Source organism: Bombus bifarius, unplaced genomic scaffold (assembly GCF_011952205.1).
Source record: "Bombus bifarius isolate JDL3187 unplaced genomic scaffold, Bbif_JDL3187 scf7180000009145, whole genome shotgun sequence".
Lineage (NCBI taxonomy): Eukaryota > Metazoa > Arthropoda > Insecta > Hymenoptera > Apidae > Bombus > Bombus bifarius.
The window spans coordinates 156891-176038 of record NW_022884930.1 but is presented as its reverse complement, the minus strand read 5'-3'; the positions used below and the strand labels follow the sequence as shown (position 1 = coordinate 176038).

The 19148-nt window shown below is 37.9% G+C and overlaps 3 protein-coding genes across 7 annotated transcripts; 1 reads left to right on the top strand and 2 right to left on the bottom strand.

Moving 5' to 3' along the window:
- Positions 1 to 21: 21 nt before the first annotated feature.
- On the bottom strand, positions 22 to 4417 carry LOC117213907 (SUN domain-containing protein 2-like). Of its 3 annotated transcripts, none has more exons than XM_033459596.1 (8): positions 4034 to 4417; positions 2626 to 3670; positions 2367 to 2558; positions 2118 to 2311; positions 1892 to 2055; positions 622 to 874; positions 353 to 504; positions 22 to 271 (listed from the first exon to the last, which is right to left on the bottom strand). In XM_033459596.1, exons 2-8 carry the CDS (start codon positions 3565 to 3567, stop codon positions 135 to 137), a joined length of 2034 nt encoding a protein of 677 aa, XP_033315487.1. In that variant the 5' UTR covers positions 3568 to 3670; positions 4034 to 4417; the 3' UTR covers positions 22 to 134. The 3 variants fall into 3 exon arrangements, 2 of the variants coding, with proteins under 2 accessions (XP_033315487.1, XP_033315486.1); XR_004488745.1 differs by having other exon boundaries at positions 130 to 271; positions 731 to 874; XM_033459595.1 differs by having other exon boundaries at positions 135 to 271; positions 3946 to 4417.
- A 94-nt stretch (positions 4418 to 4511) lies between these two features.
- LOC117213908 (gonadotropin-releasing hormone receptor) lies at positions 4512 to 17451 on the bottom strand. Of its 2 annotated transcripts, none has more exons than XM_033459598.1 (6): positions 16970 to 17451; positions 11847 to 12513; positions 6423 to 6606; positions 6152 to 6354; positions 5721 to 5836; positions 4512 to 5582 (listed from the first exon to the last, which is right to left on the bottom strand). In XM_033459598.1, exons 2-6 carry the CDS (start codon positions 12468 to 12470, stop codon positions 5477 to 5479), a joined length of 1233 nt encoding a protein of 410 aa, XP_033315489.1. In that variant the 5' UTR covers positions 12471 to 12513; positions 16970 to 17451; the 3' UTR covers positions 4512 to 5476. The 2 variants fall into 2 exon arrangements, with proteins under 2 accessions (XP_033315489.1, XP_033315488.1); XM_033459597.1 differs by lacking the exon at positions 16970 to 17451 and adding an exon at positions 16003 to 16081.
- LOC117213912 (protamine-like protein) lies at positions 7474 to 9102 on the top strand. Of its 2 annotated transcripts, none has more exons than XR_004488747.1 (3): positions 7474 to 8246; positions 8330 to 8875; positions 8908 to 8996. XR_004488747.1 is itself a non-coding variant. In XM_033459610.1 (3 exons), exons 1-2 carry the CDS (start codon positions 8103 to 8105, stop codon positions 8810 to 8812), a joined length of 627 nt encoding a protein of 208 aa, XP_033315501.1. In that variant the 5' UTR covers positions 7474 to 8102; the 3' UTR covers positions 8813 to 8824; positions 9031 to 9102. The 2 variants fall into 2 exon arrangements, 1 of the variants encoding a protein (XP_033315501.1); XM_033459610.1 differs by lacking the exon at positions 8908 to 8996 and adding an exon at positions 9031 to 9102 and having other exon boundaries at positions 8330 to 8824.
- Positions 17452 to 19148: the final 1697 nt, after the last annotated feature.

Here is a 19148-nt window from a genome sequence, read left to right as displayed (position 1 = left end):
GATGTAAATATATTATTTTTCGAATTTTTCTAAACTAAAAAAGTTAGTAGAAACTTATATGTATGACGATGTAATTCAAATATGAATTATATGAGAAAATATTCAAGATGCTTAATTTATCTTTTCCTATTTTATTATATACTGATATCTTCGTTTAAGTCTTCATCTATAATTTTAACTTTTCCATTATAAAAGAGTCTAGGAAGAAATTTATCAGTTAATTCATTTTTTATATCTTGTATCTTTTCATTATATAAATACTCCACAATGTCTAAAAAATACGAAGTGAAAATTATTATCGTTATAAAACAAAGCATTTAATATTCATAATTTTATTAATTTAAAAACTTACCAGTAAAGTTTTTTGTATTTATTTTTAGAGCAGCTTCTTGCACAAGATAAAAAAATATTTTACACAAAAAGATATTAGTAACTCCATCAAAATATTTCGCTACATTTGACCAGACTATTTCTCGACTATTCGAAATCCCTTTTCCATAAATGCTGCAATATAATTTTCAGTATACATATAGCAGATTTACTATATTTTATATTAAAAAATAATTACTTATGTTAGGAGATATAACGAAGTTTCTGTATTATGAAGAGTTATTAACTTACTATTCAATTAATTTTATTTTTATATCATTTAAATAAATAGGTTCTGGACAAAATAATTGCATGTGCAATTGAAATATCCAGAATTTCTTCAATGTATTATGGTGTATACCTAGCTTTTCTTCTAATTTGCGCCAAACCGGTTTTGGGATAATAGCATCTTTTAAATCCTCCACCGTCTCACATAATGTTATGCTCATGAGAGTTTTTATAAATTTACCAATTAAAGATAATGTCCATTTGATTTCAGACGATGCTACAATAAAGCGCGATTGAATTAGTTTTATCATTAGTTTTATTACTATAATTATTATTATATATATGTCGGATTTACATTAGAATTAGGATTAGGGGCGTGAAACGAATCTTCATTTGGATTACACATTGTCGTTATGCAATAGAGAAGACACTGACTAATGCAAATACAATTATTACAGGACTTGACAAGTAACCGTGGTACTTAGATAGTCGGGAAGCTAATGGCAATGGTCCTAGGTTCAATAATGAATCCGCGGTTAACGGGCTAACAGGATGCGCTTTCTTCCAAAGCCCAAATCGTACTCGACTTGCTTGGCTACTAAACTAACTAAACTAACTAAACTAACTAAACTAACTAACTAAACTAACTCTTTGTTAAAACGTGGAACAGCCACCGAGCGTAAAGACGCTAAGTAACTCGCTAATACGACTTCACGAGAGAAATGACTTTTCGTCGCGATGATGCTGCAGAGGAAAATTATGATGGGGTGTGTCTAAGGACACGAGATCATCGGATTCATCGAGGATAGCCTTCGTTCAGATAGTGAGGGAAATTGACGTTGCTGTTAATTGGTTGCTGTTAATGTTGGTGGTTAGAAAAAGATGCTAGCTGCCCTCGAGGGAAAGCTGCACGTCTGGCAATCATCTTGAAGAATAGGGTCTGCAAATGGCAAGCTACGGGATAGAGACCGTTGGAATGTTTACTGTCGAGTGTTACAACTATTTCCTTTTTAAGGAGAGCTATAGAATTACTCCATGCCTCTGCCAGACAAAGCATTCATCCCGTGACCGCGGTTACGTTCGGCGACTGGTTGTCGCCTCGAGCCCAAGCTCATTATCACAAATCTCGAACAAATACAATCGGATCGAATGACGACAATTGTTTAATTACGCCTATGATAGAATCTAGATTACGGTGTTGAGGGATTTTCCCGAAGTTCCAAAGGGAAGGCTCCGATGTCCTTTCATCTCCGACATATATTATAAAAATTGCAATATTTAGAAAGAAACTTACGGTCTTCATCTTGCTGCATCTTTTTAAGCAGTTGATAACGTGACCAAATTGAATGTCTTGAACGTCCCAACATTTTACTTAATTCTGAAAATCTGTGTACTTTTTCCTCATTTTGTTTATTCTTCATGTAAGATAAAATTTTCTTATCTTCAACTGATGTATATCTATAAGATACATTAGTAATTAATATTACACGAATGCATTGAGCTTTTGATATGGATGGTACCTTTGAAAAATTTTCTCATGATTTCCATATAAGTGTTTGAATCTATGAAAAACACTATACAGTGTTCTCCATGGTAAATTATTTGCTAAAAATTGAGTAAATTTTTGTCTCTCTTCCATGCTTTTTATATAAAATCTATTAGCATGTTTCATATGAATGAAGGGTTTCACACATTTAGGATTCCAGTCATGAGCCTGCAAATGAAAGATTATCAATAAAAGAGAAATATATAACATTAATTAGACATACTTTACAAAATGCTTTCCAATTATCCTTGATAATTTTATCTTCGCTAGGTGTAAATATGCCACTTTTTAGTGGTCCATGTTTTAAGAATAGCTCTTTCTCTCTTCTCGTTAATGTTTTTGAGCCTGCAGTATGTTCAATTTTATGCTGTTTCGGTACTTTATGCATTAATTTTACTTTTAGCTTATATAATTTCTAAAAGAATAATAAGTTAATATAAAATAATTAATATATGTGAAGTACGACTGATGCAGATATTTACCTTCATTGCATCTTCAGATAATTCATTTTTCTCTTCTTTTTCTTCTACTTCTTCTTCTTCTTCTTCTTCTTCTTCTTCTCTTTCTTCCCTTTCTTCTTCTTCTTCTTCTTCTTCATCTTCTAATGGCATTTCAATATCTAGTTCTCCTAAAATATATTTTAAGTCGTCATAATCGTTGTCGGTATCTTCTTTATTACATTTATGTTTTCCTGTCATTCTAATCTTATTTTCAACACTTGTTTCTTGGTTTTTTATATTTTTATGAGGTGTACTAGTTTCTTCATTGTCAGTGATATAAAGGGGATCAACTTCTGGATCTCTGGATGTTTCTATAGTCTGATTGTCTTGCATGGTCTCATTAATCGTCGAACAAAAAATGTCTGTATCTATTTTACTTTCTTCAAAATCCATCACAGAATCGAGATCATGCAACATATCAATAGCTTCCAGATCATTTAATTCATTATCACAGGATTCTAATTTGACTGCATCGGACAATTGATCATAATCATTGTCGCTACAAAGTTCCCTTTTTATTTTTCTTTCAGATGTATGTTCATTACAGAGATATTGCCTCTTTCTTTTATGTTTCGATGGTGTTTCTGTTTGCGAATGCCATTTCATTAAATTTATACCTAAACTATTAGGAGTGAAATTTTTTGGGCTATTTACATTTTCTATTTGAATGTTCTCTATGCTTCCTAAACCTCCCAATGTATTACTTTTTTGGGGGGTCCTACATAAATCTTCTATTTTTCTTACACTAATTATCGATTGTTGACTTTTATTTGTTATTTCATCATTGCTGCAACCTTTTTTTAAATCTAAATCTGCATGACTAGTTTCAGAACTTACATTTCCATTGTTAACCAATGATTTTTTATTAACTCCCTTATTAGGAGTTCCATTTTGTGTTAATATTTTTTTCTTTTGTAATTCCATCTGTTATTTCATAAGATTTACTACCATGTAATAATTCATTATCTAATATATATTATTCATTTGTATTTCTCCTTTTTTCAAACACTTTAAGTTATTTCCATATCTGAAAAATGTTCATAGTCATTTATGAAAACTACTGTTTATTTTAATTATTAAAACTAAAATAATTATTCTACAATATTACTAAAAAAAATCATTTTTGTTTTTATTCAATTAATGTCTTAATATATATATATATATATATATATATATATATATATATATATATATATATATATATTATATTACGTTTTAGACGTTTTCTAAAAGAGTGTCATTGCAATGTCAGAATAAATTATAAGTAATATACAATCATAAAATTATTTATTTTATAATTACAATTCTAGTATTTTAAATATTTTGTTGTTTCCGCAGCACATGTAACATATACTACATATAACTACCATAAATCTATAAACAAACTAACCTCTTCAAAGCGTCTGTTATACTATATAGACATAGATTGTAACACGTGGAAATAATCGCAGTCACGATCTAACTAAACTAAACTAAATATCTCTAGGAAATTTGCTAGGGAAAAGCGTCCGAAACTTGAGTTGTGAAAAATGAACATGAAAGGCAACGAAATTCTCGTTCTTGCCAGATAGATAGAGACGAGTAGAGTGCATCTGTCTCTATCTGAGATGTTCATAGCACACAGGGCCAGTTAACAGTTGACCAGTTACACTGGCTCGCTCTTACTCGATGAAAATAAGACTGCGCTTGTTGAATGAATACAATTAATTACTAACGCGGCCCCAAAATACCACGTTCCTCGGAAACGGCTTCAGTCATTCGATTCCTATATTTCTATGGCCAATGGCGCAGAATGAGAACGTTTTTGTTTTCCATGTCGATATTTCACGACGGCTTATTTGATTTTCAATTTTCCGCCAATTATCTTCTATGCTTTCGGTATATGAGCGTCGAGACCTGTTTGTACGATCGTGTTCGTACGTACTTACTTGCGCATAGGTTTTCAAAAGCTAACAGTTAGGTTCTAACCCCTAACCTAACTACAGACGAAGAATAGATAATATACGAATACATTTTCACTTAATGAATTTTTAAATCATTTTTTCAGTAAGAAAGTTATTTATTCACAAAAATATTTCTAAACAACACGAATGATCTGCAGTGTCTATTAATAATTAGTGTTACAAAAATGAATTATAGGATATCTTATTCTATGGTTAAACAATAGCTCTAACTATCTAATGGAGAGTGCTTTTCAGTAACGCTTTTCCATTTCATTCGCACTGTAGAATGATTTTGATGAAATTTTCGACCCATCTGGTACGAGGTGTTAAAAGTAAACGTGTTGGAGTTTTAATTTTGTCAAGCTTGTACAAGCCATGCATTTTCATACAGTCCGGAGCAATGTGACAGTCTACTTAACATTTTTATTTACTTATAATCGACTATTAACTAGTAATTTTGGTAGAAATAAATTTGTTTTGGACCTAATAACAAATATGCGCATATAAGGCATGTAGCACGTAATAAAACAAAACAAGGGAATTTATAACGTGGACAGTTTTTATTTACAATACTATCGTATATGTAAATATTGTTATACTTTGTTCTTATACTGTTATTTTATTATTGTTATTTTCAAACACTTAATTCACATTTAGATACTCGACGTTTCGTATACAGTGGCGACAGATGTAGCGTGATCTTAATTAATATGTACTTAAGACTAAGGACTAGATCTGACGATAAACTTTAAGTATGAATTTTAGTGATTACCGTTGATCATCGACGTATGGACGCAAAGAATATAAAAATGTTGAACTCTCTAACAGAAGAATACGACCGAATTTGTCGTAATTAATCGTTTCGTTAACTCTGATTAGATATTAGTATTTCAATTATTTTTCGGTATAAATGGTGTTCGTGTTTCTCGTGATTCTTGTTTGCCGTTACCTTCACAGCTGGTTGGCGTAAGTCTGCGTTGCACGGTAGACAATTCTCTGAAAATTGCAAAATATTGTCAAATACATTCTCTATCCCTGGATGAATATATGAACAGCTTGTAGAACTATTTTATTCAGGTACCAATGATAATAATTGGAAGAACGAGAATTGTTATTTTTTATAATGTTAATAACCTGTGCATGGAACGTTTCCTTCGCGGCCACAGATGAAACGCGCCATATATCAAAGGATTTACCAAACTGTTGGTCATGCCGAAAAAGAAGATTACGTTTTGTAATTCCTTACTGAGCTGAAAATATTTACAAATATTTACAACGTCTTAAAATATAAAAGTAATTGATTTTTAGTAAATTATATTAACACATCGACCGTTGGGCCGAAGTTGCGTGGTCTTTCATCGTTACTGAAACTTTTTCTCTTAAAATTTGTCGATCTCGCCGACGTCATTTGAAAACAATTTGAGCGTGACGACAACGTGGCGTCATGCATTCCCGACAGCAACCAGGCCACGACGTCAACGCGACGCCATCAGCAGTCAATCTGTTAATCGGATCGACTTCTCGCGAAGATCGTCAAGTAAATCTGATTAATTTAAACTATTTACGTGTTTGTCAGGATCGAGGAACATAAAAATGATCATCATTGTATAATACGGTGTCCACCAGATGATGAAAGCAGTTATAATAACGATGCTGATTCTCAATGATTTGGCCTTTGCTCGATGCATTAATTTTCTTCGGTTTGTATTCCCATTTACGTGACGTATAATGTTATTAGTTAGCTTCAATTTAAATATCCTTTCGCTTCCTAAAATTATTTTGCTCGTAGCTCAGATCGAACGTACAGTTCGTACGTAATGAGAGTGGAATACGTACGAGAGATTGTGATTACGGTGGAAACGTAGGTAACAACGAGTATAGCGAGAGGAAGAAGGAACATGAAAAACAAAACGAAGGATCCGTAAAGTTGTTCCTGCCAAGGTTCCGTGTAAAATCCGTAGGTCACGCATTGTTTGAAATCTTCGATGAACGGTCCTTGAACTACATGGAATATGAAAATCTGGAAATAGTAAACATTATTAAATGCAAATCTAGCGTATGTAAATATATGCAAGCGTGAATGTTTGATTTCGTTTCGGAATTTATTCTGTTACAGATCGGTAAACTCGTGCATTTTGCAATTTCCATAAGCTGATCGATTAACATCGCGAGGTTATTATTAATATAACTAAACCCTTCGTTTATTAATTTATTTATTCGCGCATGGGCTTGTACCCTCAAATTTAGTACGAGAAATTAAATATTTCTACCAAGAACGCGTAAAGAACCTACAAAGAACCTATAGTAAAGAACGCGATCTATAGTAAAAAGTCGGTGCAAATTAGACGTTGACATTCAAGACGAAGTTTATTTGCCTGCACCGATAACAAGTGCAATCTAAATATTTTTGTCCAAGAGAACGGTGGAGTTATGCGACCGATACAAGAACAATACGATGGAACGAAGAAAAGATTCGACTTTGAACTTTATCGTCAAGATCAATTTTGCACGATTGTTTTTCAAAAAATCTCCACCTATCCAAAGGTGTAGAATCACACTATGCTGGCTTTTACACCTACTTTCATTTATACTGTGTACATAGGCACATATGTATGTAGAAATGTACGAAGCGCGAGAAGGACATTCGTCATCGATGCTGTGCGATTAATCATGAAAATTTATAATCGTAAGTCGCACGTGTAGGCACTTTTTACCACCAACTTTTTACGATTCTCCCAAATCATACGTTTCAGCTGTTTTTTGCGTGCTAGGACGACCTCGATGGAAAAATTATTCATCGCCATTTTGACAAACGAAGCTATTTCGATCGTGCTCGAAACAGCATCGTTTATTTGTAAACGCCGACGCTCGTTCGTCGATCGTTCAATAGCAATGTGACGGAAGAAAATTTCGGCTCGTTGTATCATCTTAAAATTTCTTGTATTTAGTTAATTTCTGTGGAAAGTGGAATCAACGAATCATGGATTAAACGTTGCGATCCGAATGGAAGCGAGCTTACAAAGACTAAGTGGCGTCTAGGTCGTCTGAAAGCCAATTAATCGCTGCTGCCAATTAAGGTACTCCGCTTTTACTGTTTATGCTTTCGTACAATTTTTCTTCGTGGTCAAGTACGAAGAAATAACTTCTCGAAATTTCTAGATCGAACTTTTCGCGCAACGTTGTCAATTTTACGTTTATTCCACGTGAAATTGATTCTATAAATTACACGCGTTACGCATGCAGGAACAAAAATACAACGTTTAAAGTGTACTTTGAAGTTACTTCTGTCTTAACCAGCTGTACAACTCATACTTTTTGCCTGTTTTGTTCGAGCGAATAGGTCTTACGAATAAGTCGATCAACGGCTAAAAAAATATCGAAGAGACGCAGAAAAACGTGGCGTACCAATTTTCAAGCACGATATAATTCGATCTTTCCTCGAACAAAAAGATTCGCGTACGATTGAACATTTTTAAGATTGATCGGTTCGCTTGCAGTTGGAGAACGAATATAATCATGGTGAGCGATTCGGCAAAAATTCTTGCCCTGGTGGTCACGGCGATAAAAAATCTTCGCGAATTGAAAGGCTCGACTTCTCGAGAAATTTTACATTATCTCTCGTCCGTCTACGATATTTCACCAAATGTGGCACGTCGTCAGGTTAGCAACCGTTCCGATCGCGCGTATTCGCGTATCGTTCGAACGACTCCCTTCGATTCTCGACGATAATTTCACGCAAACAGATGCAGACCGCGTTAAAGCGCGGCGTCGCCTACGGTATCCTAAAGAAGAACGGGGGCTGTTACATTCTACCGACGAACAGCGAGATAAATTGCCAAGAAATTGCCGAACAGGAGGTCAATCTACTGGACGTCTGTCGCAGAAACAGAATGCAGAAAAAATTGGGCTGCAAGTGCAAGAAGAGACGGCGTAGACGTAGAAGGAGAAAAAGAAAGTTGTGTAGATGTAGGCGGAGACGAAGAAGGAGAGTAAGAAGACGAAGCAGAGTTTGCGGAAGGAGGAGAAGGAGAAGGAAGAGGAAGTGTCGGTGCGGTGGTCTAGGAAGAAATCTCAGGAGAGGTGATCCAGATAGGACGAAACGGGCCGGAATGCCCCATGCAGCCGAAAACTTTCCAAGTGGGAGACTTTTCGAACCGTCGGAGGCTTACGATTCCGCGGCCAGCGAGAAAACCTCTTTGTCCAGCATCACCTCGGCAACGGACTAGAAACGTTCATCGGTAGGTATATCGCGGGTCGCTTTAATTTTTGCAAGATTTTTGTGTCGGAAGGTAGGATACGTTGGATACCAGGCTAGATGGAGTTACTTATCTACGCGTTATTCGAGATTCGTAGGTCGTAACCGGGCCGTAGTCGGAAAAGGCTTAGTTTTGCCTTCGAAGTTCGAAGCGTCTCGAAGTACACGAGCTACTTCTTTTCGTTTTAGATGTAAGACGAGCAGCAGTAGAGACAGCATGTACCGCGACAAAGCAAAGCTTAAGACGGTAATTTATACGAGGAGCTTTCCTTTACGGGGGTGTGTTCTTATGTTTCGTAACAAATTGATAAAATGGTAAACAGCTGGGAGAAAATGGAGGATGGTCAAATGGATGGTTTACAAATGGTAGATGGAAGATGGAAAATTGAAACAAGTAGAAAGGTATTAACGATTGGCGGAGTATTTGCTGTATTTGCTGAGACAATATTTATAAAAGAGCGAAGAATAGATAAAGTGGGAAGCAGAATTTAATTCAAAGATAAAGAGACATCTCACGGTATCGTATTAGGCGTATAAAAGCGTCTATTTATACATTTTAATATATCGATATGTTTTGCAGTACCGGAAGAAAAAGTAGTAAACTCGTGTAGTGGAAGAACAAGATTAAATTATCATCGTACAGGCCAGGGCAGAAGATGGAAAATATACGAGATCTTTCCAAGATGCGTCATTTTTAGAGGCGTTTATATATTTGCGTGCATTCGGTTTTTCTATTACCATTTTTATTTTAGAGTAGACTTCGTTTTTGCGTAGATGTTATATTATAGGACATGGCTTTAATATTTTGTCGTGCCTCGTTTACTTTGTAACTTTGAGAGGAAAAATATACAAATTATACAGTTAAAGTTGTTTCTACTAATACCACTAGCGAATATCGGTAATCGTCTCCTCGAATATTTCAGTGCTAATTGAAAATTTTCCTTCCATAGGGTTTTTTTAAACGCGAGATAACTCGTTGACTTTTATACGATTTAGCATGTATCGTTATTTATATTTAGCGTTTCTCAATCCTGCTGAAATACGTCATTCGTATATTTGGTCTTCGATTTACAAACACATTGGTATATCTCGATTTACGTATTCGAAGGAATAACCGAAACGGTAATGGAATTTTATCGAAATTGATTCGAGACTGATCTAATCTCACTTTTAATACCTGTCTCACACCATCGTTATACGTATATAGGTAACATTCGCAATTAACAACGAGTCTCGATCTAAGAACCGTATCAAACTCGTCGAACTTAAATTCCAAGTGGCCAGGATTTTTAATTAAATTCAACGTTCGGAATATCGAGTCGAACTTTTAAATCAATTTCTCCGACGTTTAAAACAATTTCTTGTCTGGCTTCTTCTTTTAATTAGTATAAACGTTCATTTTTCATGGCACAACGTAACATCGTTACGCTTCGGTTTTACTTTATCGCGAATTTACATATAAATTTGAATTTTTTCCCCTGTCCAGACATCCGCAACTGTTTTACACGCCTCCATTCAGAATTTCGGCTTTATCGCGTGATGTCCTGTGGTTGCTTCGGTTTCCAATTTCGATCCGATGTTTTCCAGCATTATACAATTTCTCTGTTCGCGCCCGTGACGAGTGCTTTATTCTCGGCTAAATTAAAAGCGCGACACTACGACACTCCGCGACGATAAATTGCGCCGTATGCAGCTACAATAGAAAAAGTAATCGTCGATCAACTGGAATTGGCAAGGGACGCGTTAATCGACGCGCGTAGACCAACGAGGAAAGATCGTCGAGCCGAAGATTCAAGAAATTACGGAACTCTGAGAATACGTAAGGGTTATGTAATTCTTTGTTGCTGGCCAAATTCATCGTTCAGCCTCAAATTCACGGGTGAGATCGACCCCTGATAACCTGGCTACTTTTCGATTTTGCGTCGCGTCATACTCGAATCTCTCGTACATCGACGACCGAATCTTCCGTTTATCGGATTGATTTTTTTATCGAGATCGAATACAATGGGATACAAGTAGCAGAGTAACTAGTTTCGTAAGGATTTAATTTTCGCCGAGTTTTAAAGTTAAAAGAGAAACCAAGTTAAATCGAAAGTAATAATTACAAAGGTATGGTTATAATATATAATAACTGTTATCGAGCGATTGCTTTCGTTACGATTTACGTAGCACGGAACCAATTCTTCCATTATGTTTTACATATTACGTACGTATTCAGATGTTGCACGTAATTGATTTATACTCGATATTAACTTCGTAAAGTGTTTTGCATTTAACGAAGTTGTTTGTATTAGCAGATGTTAGCGAAACGATACCCGTTCGATAAACGTCGAATCAATTCACGCTCGTAAATGTATATCGAACTTAATATTTTTCTAATTAGCAGTCATTAGTAATTATAGCTGACACAACACGATGTTCCCTTTACTAAATCACTAAATAACGCGATAAATCTTAACGATGAATTTTAATGAACATAGAGAGCTACATCTACGTCCGTTTAGATGTAAATAAACGAGTTTCTTACTTCATTTGAATTCGTAGACTAGAATGTCGTAGATTACGTAAAAAGAAGAACCAGAAAAGCAGCTTGACGCGGATGATCGTCGTACGACAAAATCGAATCGCTTCCGACTAAAGACGAATAAATCGCGAATCCACGCTTTTTAAATCTTAATTGCCGCGAACCTCGGAGAACAAATTTTTATAAGGAAATAAACGGAATGCGCGTTCGAACCAACCAGACGAATAAGTATGAAATATCGATCAAGACGATAGACTCGAGCTTGAAAAACGAGGTCGTCGATTTTTTCTGAATTTTTGCCGCCCGTCGTATCGAATTTCTTTTACGATCGATCGTATTTATTTACGACGAACGATGGCACGTCCGTTCGAGGTACACACGTTTACTTGAATTCGAACGATTTGGACCGGGGCAATGCAGTTTCGCTAATGCAAATTCATCCCTTTGACTAATCCGAACAAGGCTTCGTAGCGACTCTTACCTGAGGCGATGCGAATATAAAGGACAGTATCCACGCCAGAACGACAAACTTGAGACACCTGTCAGCGGTATTCATGCCTTTCATCGGGTATCGTATAGCAAAGAACCTGTCCACTCCGATCAGCACCAGTATAAAGGTGCTTAGATACAAGCTGAACACTTGTGCGAATTTGAACAACTTGCAGGCGACGTTGCCGAAGATCCAAGCCACGGTGTAGCTCCACACCGCGTCCCCTACCATGCAGAACACCGTGACCAACAGATCGGCCACTGTTAAATGCAGGATCAACGTGTAAATTGCCGACCAAGCGTGTTGCTTTCGTCGATTTATCGCGATAGAGTAGATAGTCGCGACGTTCGCCACGAAGCTGAGGATCGCGATCACCGAGAGCACGATCACTTTCACCACGACCACTCTGGTCAGCTGTGGAGCGTGATTCAGGCAAGTCACGTTGTTCAGCACGCCGGTGGAAATTAGTTGGACGAATTCGCTTATGTTGTGCACTGGCCGAGCGTCAGGGGTGTGGTTGACGCCACGAGACTGATCGGTGAAGTCGGCCAGGTTGTCACAGGCTGACAATACGTACGTGATATAGTCGATTGGTAATCGTACAGAGTTTTCCATTGTTCTTGCTATTGCGTTACTTTTGTCTCGTCGAGCATCGTACCTGTGAATCGTGGTTTTCGGAATTGGTAGCGGTCACCATGCTTTGTGAAATACGCGCCTATAATACCATATATACGTATACGTAATATATCGCGAAGCAAAATATAATTTTGCGCAAAGGTTCGAACAAACCTACAAATTTCTATGCGTCGTGTAAAGCATTTTCACGTTTCCTCCGTGTATTGGTCAAATTTGAAACCAATTCGAAATTGCATATCTGGATGATCTATCACCAGAATATCAACGTCCAGATAATTTGATGTCTCGCGATAATCCGAATCGGAAATTCGGATAATTAGTACCGAATAATCGACGTTCTAGCATTACGGGATAACGAATATTCGTCGTCGAATCGAATCTCGCAGTTCTTGAAACTTGGAAACTGACCACGGAATCGATCGTGCAATCAAACTCTACATATTTTACGCGTATGCGCGTGGCTGTAACTACTCTTCGAGTTACGAATTAAGTCATTTTGAAGATTTAGGCGCAACGTCTCCTTTCTCTTTTTAACGCCTAGGTACAAATTCCCTTATATCGAGATTACAAGGACGGTAGGCGAAAGACGGAAAGCGTCGTATCGCAAATTTCAGGCAATATACTCGCGCGGCATTCGCACGAAGAACAAAATATCTTATAATTTAAAGCGTACGTTATGTGCGCGCGTATCTCTCGAGACACCAAAGTTTAAAATTTAAAACACGATACGTTATAACTTTACATTCGCGAAAGATAATTCGGAATTTTATTTCACTTTACATTCACGAAGCTCGTAAATACTTTCTTCTCCCTTTTTCGACCGGTCGCGAAACTCACAAAAAAGGAAGGTAGACGTTTGATTCGTATTAAAATTAAACTAACGAGATTCTGCCGGCTATAGTTGCAAAGTCTCGTTGCCGCCACCGTCTCTTTGCCGGACTCTCGCATTTGTTCAACACGCTATCCGACTCTTCTGTTCACCCGTTTTCATTCTATTCGCACCACGTCCATTCGTCTTTTATTCCTCGACTTTCAGATTTACGAATAAACGATCCTTTCTTTATCTCCGTCTTTATCTTCTTCTTTTCTCGATTATCGCGTGCTTATGAAAGAACGTTGCGATCGAGACGTGGATTTTCCGAGCGCAATCGAACCGAAACTGTCGAGCGCGTCACGACTTGGCAGTACAAAGATGCTTATCTCTTTCATCTTTCGTGAAAACGAATTACGATCGCGAGCAAATCAAACGTATACGTCGGATAAATAAATGTCTCGTTCGAAAGAAATTCGATCGTCAAGAGACTAGTGGTGGAAAAAATATCTGTCGTACGAAAGAAATAAGAGGAAAAAAGAGATTTTAGCAAAGCGGACAAAGTTGTAAAGAACTGAAACCGATATACGCTTGCTCGACCAACTCTTGTTACGTACGTACTGCTTAGGATTTTTCACCAGTATTTTTCCTTTCATCGAAGGCGATTCGGTTTTTACAAAGTGAATAATCAACGAAAGCGAAAATGAATAATTAATGGGAATCACGGCGTTGATCAACTTCCTTTTTTCATTGTTTTTTGCAATCGAGAATCGGCTATAAATAATTTATTATTTGCCGTTCAAACGTCGTTGATGTATTTTTGTTGCGAACGGCGAACGATGGTAAAGTGTTAGTCATTTTTGCGACAAAATAACGAGCGGATAAGTATCGATCGTTTTGTGTGAGAATAATTAAATAGAATCAAGTTAATTGGCCCAAGTGCTTAGAGGAGCGAGATGAACGAACGTAACGAACGTGTCACGCAGCGAATAAATCTATTAACCCCACGACCAAGTATCACATACGTACGTCTGTACGTACATATCGATGTATGTATTTAAGAATCGAATGTCGATTGATTTATTAGGTTAAGTAAAAAGTTCTGAGCGTTTTTCGCTAGATGTCTTTAGTGAGCCATATCTCACGATGTGCACATCGCATCGAGTCATAGTATACACCGATTTCAAGGTGATATTACGCATCAAAAAGGTTCTTTGTCAGTTTTGTGTTCGGTGAAGCCAGTTGTGTGTTACAGCGTTCGAAAATGGAGATAAAAAAAGAGAAAATTCGATACATTCTTCAGTACCACTACGACCAAGGTGAAAAGGCGGAGCAGGCGGCCAAAAAAATTTGTGCTGTTTATGGACCCAGTACAGTATCGAATGCAACAGCAAAGCGGTGGTTCCAACGATTCCGTTCTGGTAATATGGACGTCGAAGATGAGGCACGCTCTGGTAGGCCAATCGTCGAAAATGTGGATAAAATCATGGAAATCGTCGAGTCGGACCGGCATGTGAGCACTTATTCCATTGCCCAGGAACTGAAGATTAGCCAGAAAACCGTTTGGAACCATTTGCATAAGGCTGGTCTCAAGAAGAAGCTCGACGTATGGGTGCCACATGAATTGACGCAAAAGAACCTTTTGGACCGAATTGATGCCTGCGATTCTTTGTTGAGACGTAACGAAATCGACCCATTTTTGAAGCGGATGGTGACTGGCGATGAAAAATGGGTCACATACGAGAACAACAGCCGAAAAAGATCGTGGTCCAATCGCGGTGGGCCGGCCCAAACGATCGCCAAGCGTGGATTAACGGCCAAGAAGGTTTTATTGTGTGTTTGGTGGGATTGGAAGGGAATCATCCATTATGAGCTGCTCCCATCGGGGCAAACACTTAATTCGGACCTCTATTGTCAACAACTGACCAGACTGAAGCAGGCGATCGACCAGAAGCGGCCAGAATTGGCCAATAGGAAAGGTGTTGTGTTCCATCAAGACAACGCCAGGCCGCACACATCTTTAACGACGCGTCAGAAGCTCCGAGAGCTTGGCTGGGAGGTTCTATCGCATCCGCCGTACAGTCCAGACCTGGCACCAAGCGATTATCACCTTTTTAAGTTTTTGCAAAATTTTCTTGATGGTACAAAACTGGCCTCAAGAGAGGCTTGTGAAAATGAGCTGGTCAAGTTTTTTACCAATAGGGACGAGGACTTCTTCAACCGCGGAATTATGAAATTGCCTTCAAAATGGACAAAAGTAATCGAACAAAACGGCGCATATTTAATCTAAATCGAATAATCTTGACTATGTTAATTTCATCGTCGAAATAAAGCGAAAAAGCGCTCAGAACTTTTTACTTCACCTAATATGTCGAGCGTATAATTTTCCAGACCTGCCTGTAATCGTTTAACGAGTTGGAAATATTAAAACAGGTTCTTTATGATTCAAAGGAAACTAACTATTCTGTTATAATTGATGGTTTTTAATTAAGCAATTAAATAATGTACATTGTTAGCGAAGCGAATACAGATAACGAACGAGTTTTCAACGTTGTACGCAGATATCTGTATTAGTATACATGTGCCGCTATATAGTTTATATAGTCTAGTCTATGTAGAGTCTACACGTAAAGTTATATTTCTCTATTTTGACGGCGATTTTGATTAAAATCATTCGATATTACGCAAACATCTACTTACCGTCTTACGTTCAACATTTTTCTCCTCTTCCGATACGACAAAGTATATTTTACGATGATACGGTAACGTTTGTTTACAAGTTGTAATTTCGTTCAACCATTCTGATTTTACGTACATATTTCCTCGAATACCTGTGCTTCGATCGCGTGTGAAATATTTGTAACAAAAGTAGTAAGACTATTTTTTTGTAATTCATAAGTCGGAGAATAATCTTAATAGGAATTCGTAACGTTATACCGATATGTCGATGTTAATGTTGCCATATGGAAATTATTAATCGTTCGGTGAATATTTATGAGGTCCGATCGCATGATTTCACGGTTTACATTCGAGAGAGACCAAAATCGAAGAAATATAATCCCGTTAACTATCTGGCCATGGTACGGCAATTGCTCGCAAAAGCATGCCGTGTCAGCCTAGCAATTAGAAGATTCAAATTGTAGAAACACAATCCGCCCTTGATCGGAATCTATATTCCATCGTGATTCTAATTTTAACGTCAATTTCCTATGTGTCGGTCGTTCGGATTAATTTGTCGCATTACCAATTCTCGTTTCCTTCGATATCGTCGCATAAAATCAATTTTTAATACCTTTATTTCTTACTCGATCTACGTTTCTCGCGTGATTTATCGCGGAATAGTTAGCGACAGTTCTTAGAAAAAACTTGTTACCATGGTCAATTTTAATCGCAGCTTTAATTGTTCTTACATCGATAAATTTGTTCGGTAATTTCACTCGTTTAACGAACTCTTTAACTTTGAAACTTTCATGATTCTCCGTTTCGTTAAATTTACTACGTATAGAATCGATGTTTGGCGCGTTTTCGTCAAATACCGATTTATCGTTCGAATACGATTCGATTTCTTGAAATATCTTTCGTTGCACAATTTTTTTAACGTCACGATCTTATCGGAAACACGCGTGTGTCACTTTAACTTCCGTTTCGTTCCACCGAAAATACTCACTCTTCGCTTTAGTCGGAAATTTCAACGATCCTCGATAGACACGAAAACACATCCGCCAGTTGTTCTTCGTTTGTTCGAATTTGCAGATATCGTAATTTATTTCTGAATCACCGAAATAAAATTTGGCTTCACGGAAAACGTTGTCCTCGTTTTTCTCGATATCGACGATTCGTTATCGCGTACACGGATTTATATTCGTTCGACGCCTGTACTCGCTCGAGGATCGATTCGTTCTGTATCTCGTCTTTCGTTGCTCTCGGTTTTTCGTTCGATCGCATAACGCGATCGACGAAGAAAGAGAAGTGGCAACGTTATATTAGCGCCTTACTAATAGCGTAATCGCTCGACTAACAAAAACTACATCCTTTCTTCGTCCCCTCTCAGAGAACAATAATAATTTCTTAGAAAATATTATCATTAATCGATGAATTTACGACACTCATCGTACGATGTCTGATTTTTTTGCACAAATTTGTCAAACGCTGGTAAACGATGTAACTTTGAAAATTCAACCACACGTTAAATCTTAATCTCGCGATTATTATTATCGGAATGTTAGTATCATTATTATTATTATTATTATTATTATTATTATGAAACTGGAACGAGTAATTGAAAATTTGGCAATTCTTTGTTGGAAAATGCGGCCACCAGTTTGCTACGTGGACATCGACTAGCAGTTGGAAGACAATACCGTTTCGCCAGTGTCCGCCGGTTCTCTCGTTTCTTTCTTCGTTCTTTCGAATCTGCCTGTTTTGTACTCTGTTCATTTTGCGTTCTACAACCATGTAAACGATTTAAATACGAATACGTAAGTAATGCATTATTCAGTTTTATTTTTTCCAAGGAATTCATTATTCTGTTATAAACTTCCATCGGCTTATATTTTTTACGGTGAATCCGTCGTACGGATCGTACTGATTCGTTCAACGCGATTCGCGTTACACAACACGGTAAAAAAGTTACGTACCTGTGTACGAGTGCATGTTTACATTTTTGCGGTGTAACGAGACGAGACGCGACCGTAGGAGACGATCGGAGCATGCACGAACTAAGTAAATAAAACAAAGATCGGAGGAATCGACAATAACGATGCGTTTATACGGATTTACGGCACGGATTTATAATCGTAACCTCTCTACTTTTCGTTTAAGGCCGCCTTTTCACCGAGTCAACGACAAGGAACTCGTTGTCCTATCTTGTTGCTGCGCGTTCCAAACGCAGTACGCAACGAACGTCATCTCGTGGAAGCAGCGCGTCTACGTCGAAGCAACGCGATCGGAAGAATATTCGAGCGACGAATATCGTATCGATTTTAAAGCGATATTTGTTCGTAGCAGCAAGCATACCGTTCTTCTTCGATCTTTGCCGTCTCGAACGCGAACAGACAACGAGCGACGAATGTTTCGAGAAACACGGTGCAGCAGGAAAAAGTTGCTCGCCGTTGTCGCTTCGGCGAAAGATTCGATAGGCGCGACGCACGACGCTCCATCGCTTCATCACGCGCAATTTATGCCAACTTTGAATGGATTACGAGCGACGCGAGCAGAATTTTTCCAACGCTCGCAAAATCTCGCTCTAAATCTAAATAATTTCGCCGCGATACTTCCACACAGATACTTGTCACGAATTAAGTACATGTGGAAAGTTGGCCAGATTAGCTAGTCACTTACCGGCGAGACCCCTGTCGCGCTTTAAAAGTTGGAAAGAAAAAATGGAGCGTCCCTGTTCGCGTCCACCGCTCTTCATCAATTTGCACGAGCAGACTCGATCGATCGAATTCTTGCTTCTGCGACTCTGCCCTTTCCACGTCCTTTGTCCACCTCGCTATGACGGTCGATGTTCCGTTCTTTCTACGCAACTTCTCGCCCCTTCGTACGATCGACCACGGCAACGAAACGAAAGAAGAGAAACGAGAAGGGAAGAAGGCAGACTTAGATCACGAGACTGAGAGACACAGTGGTGTAAATTGTAAAAAATGATAAGGCGGGAAACGGAACGGATGCACACGCTATGTGGGTGATGTTCCATGGCGTACGAAGGAATGCCTCGGACGTTGAGAAATGAGAAACGTGGTCAGTCCGAAGACAAAATCACCGACGATGCTATTTGCCGGCGTTGCCGATGGAATGACGCGACGGACGACGGACGATGAACGGCGGACGGCGGACGGCGGACG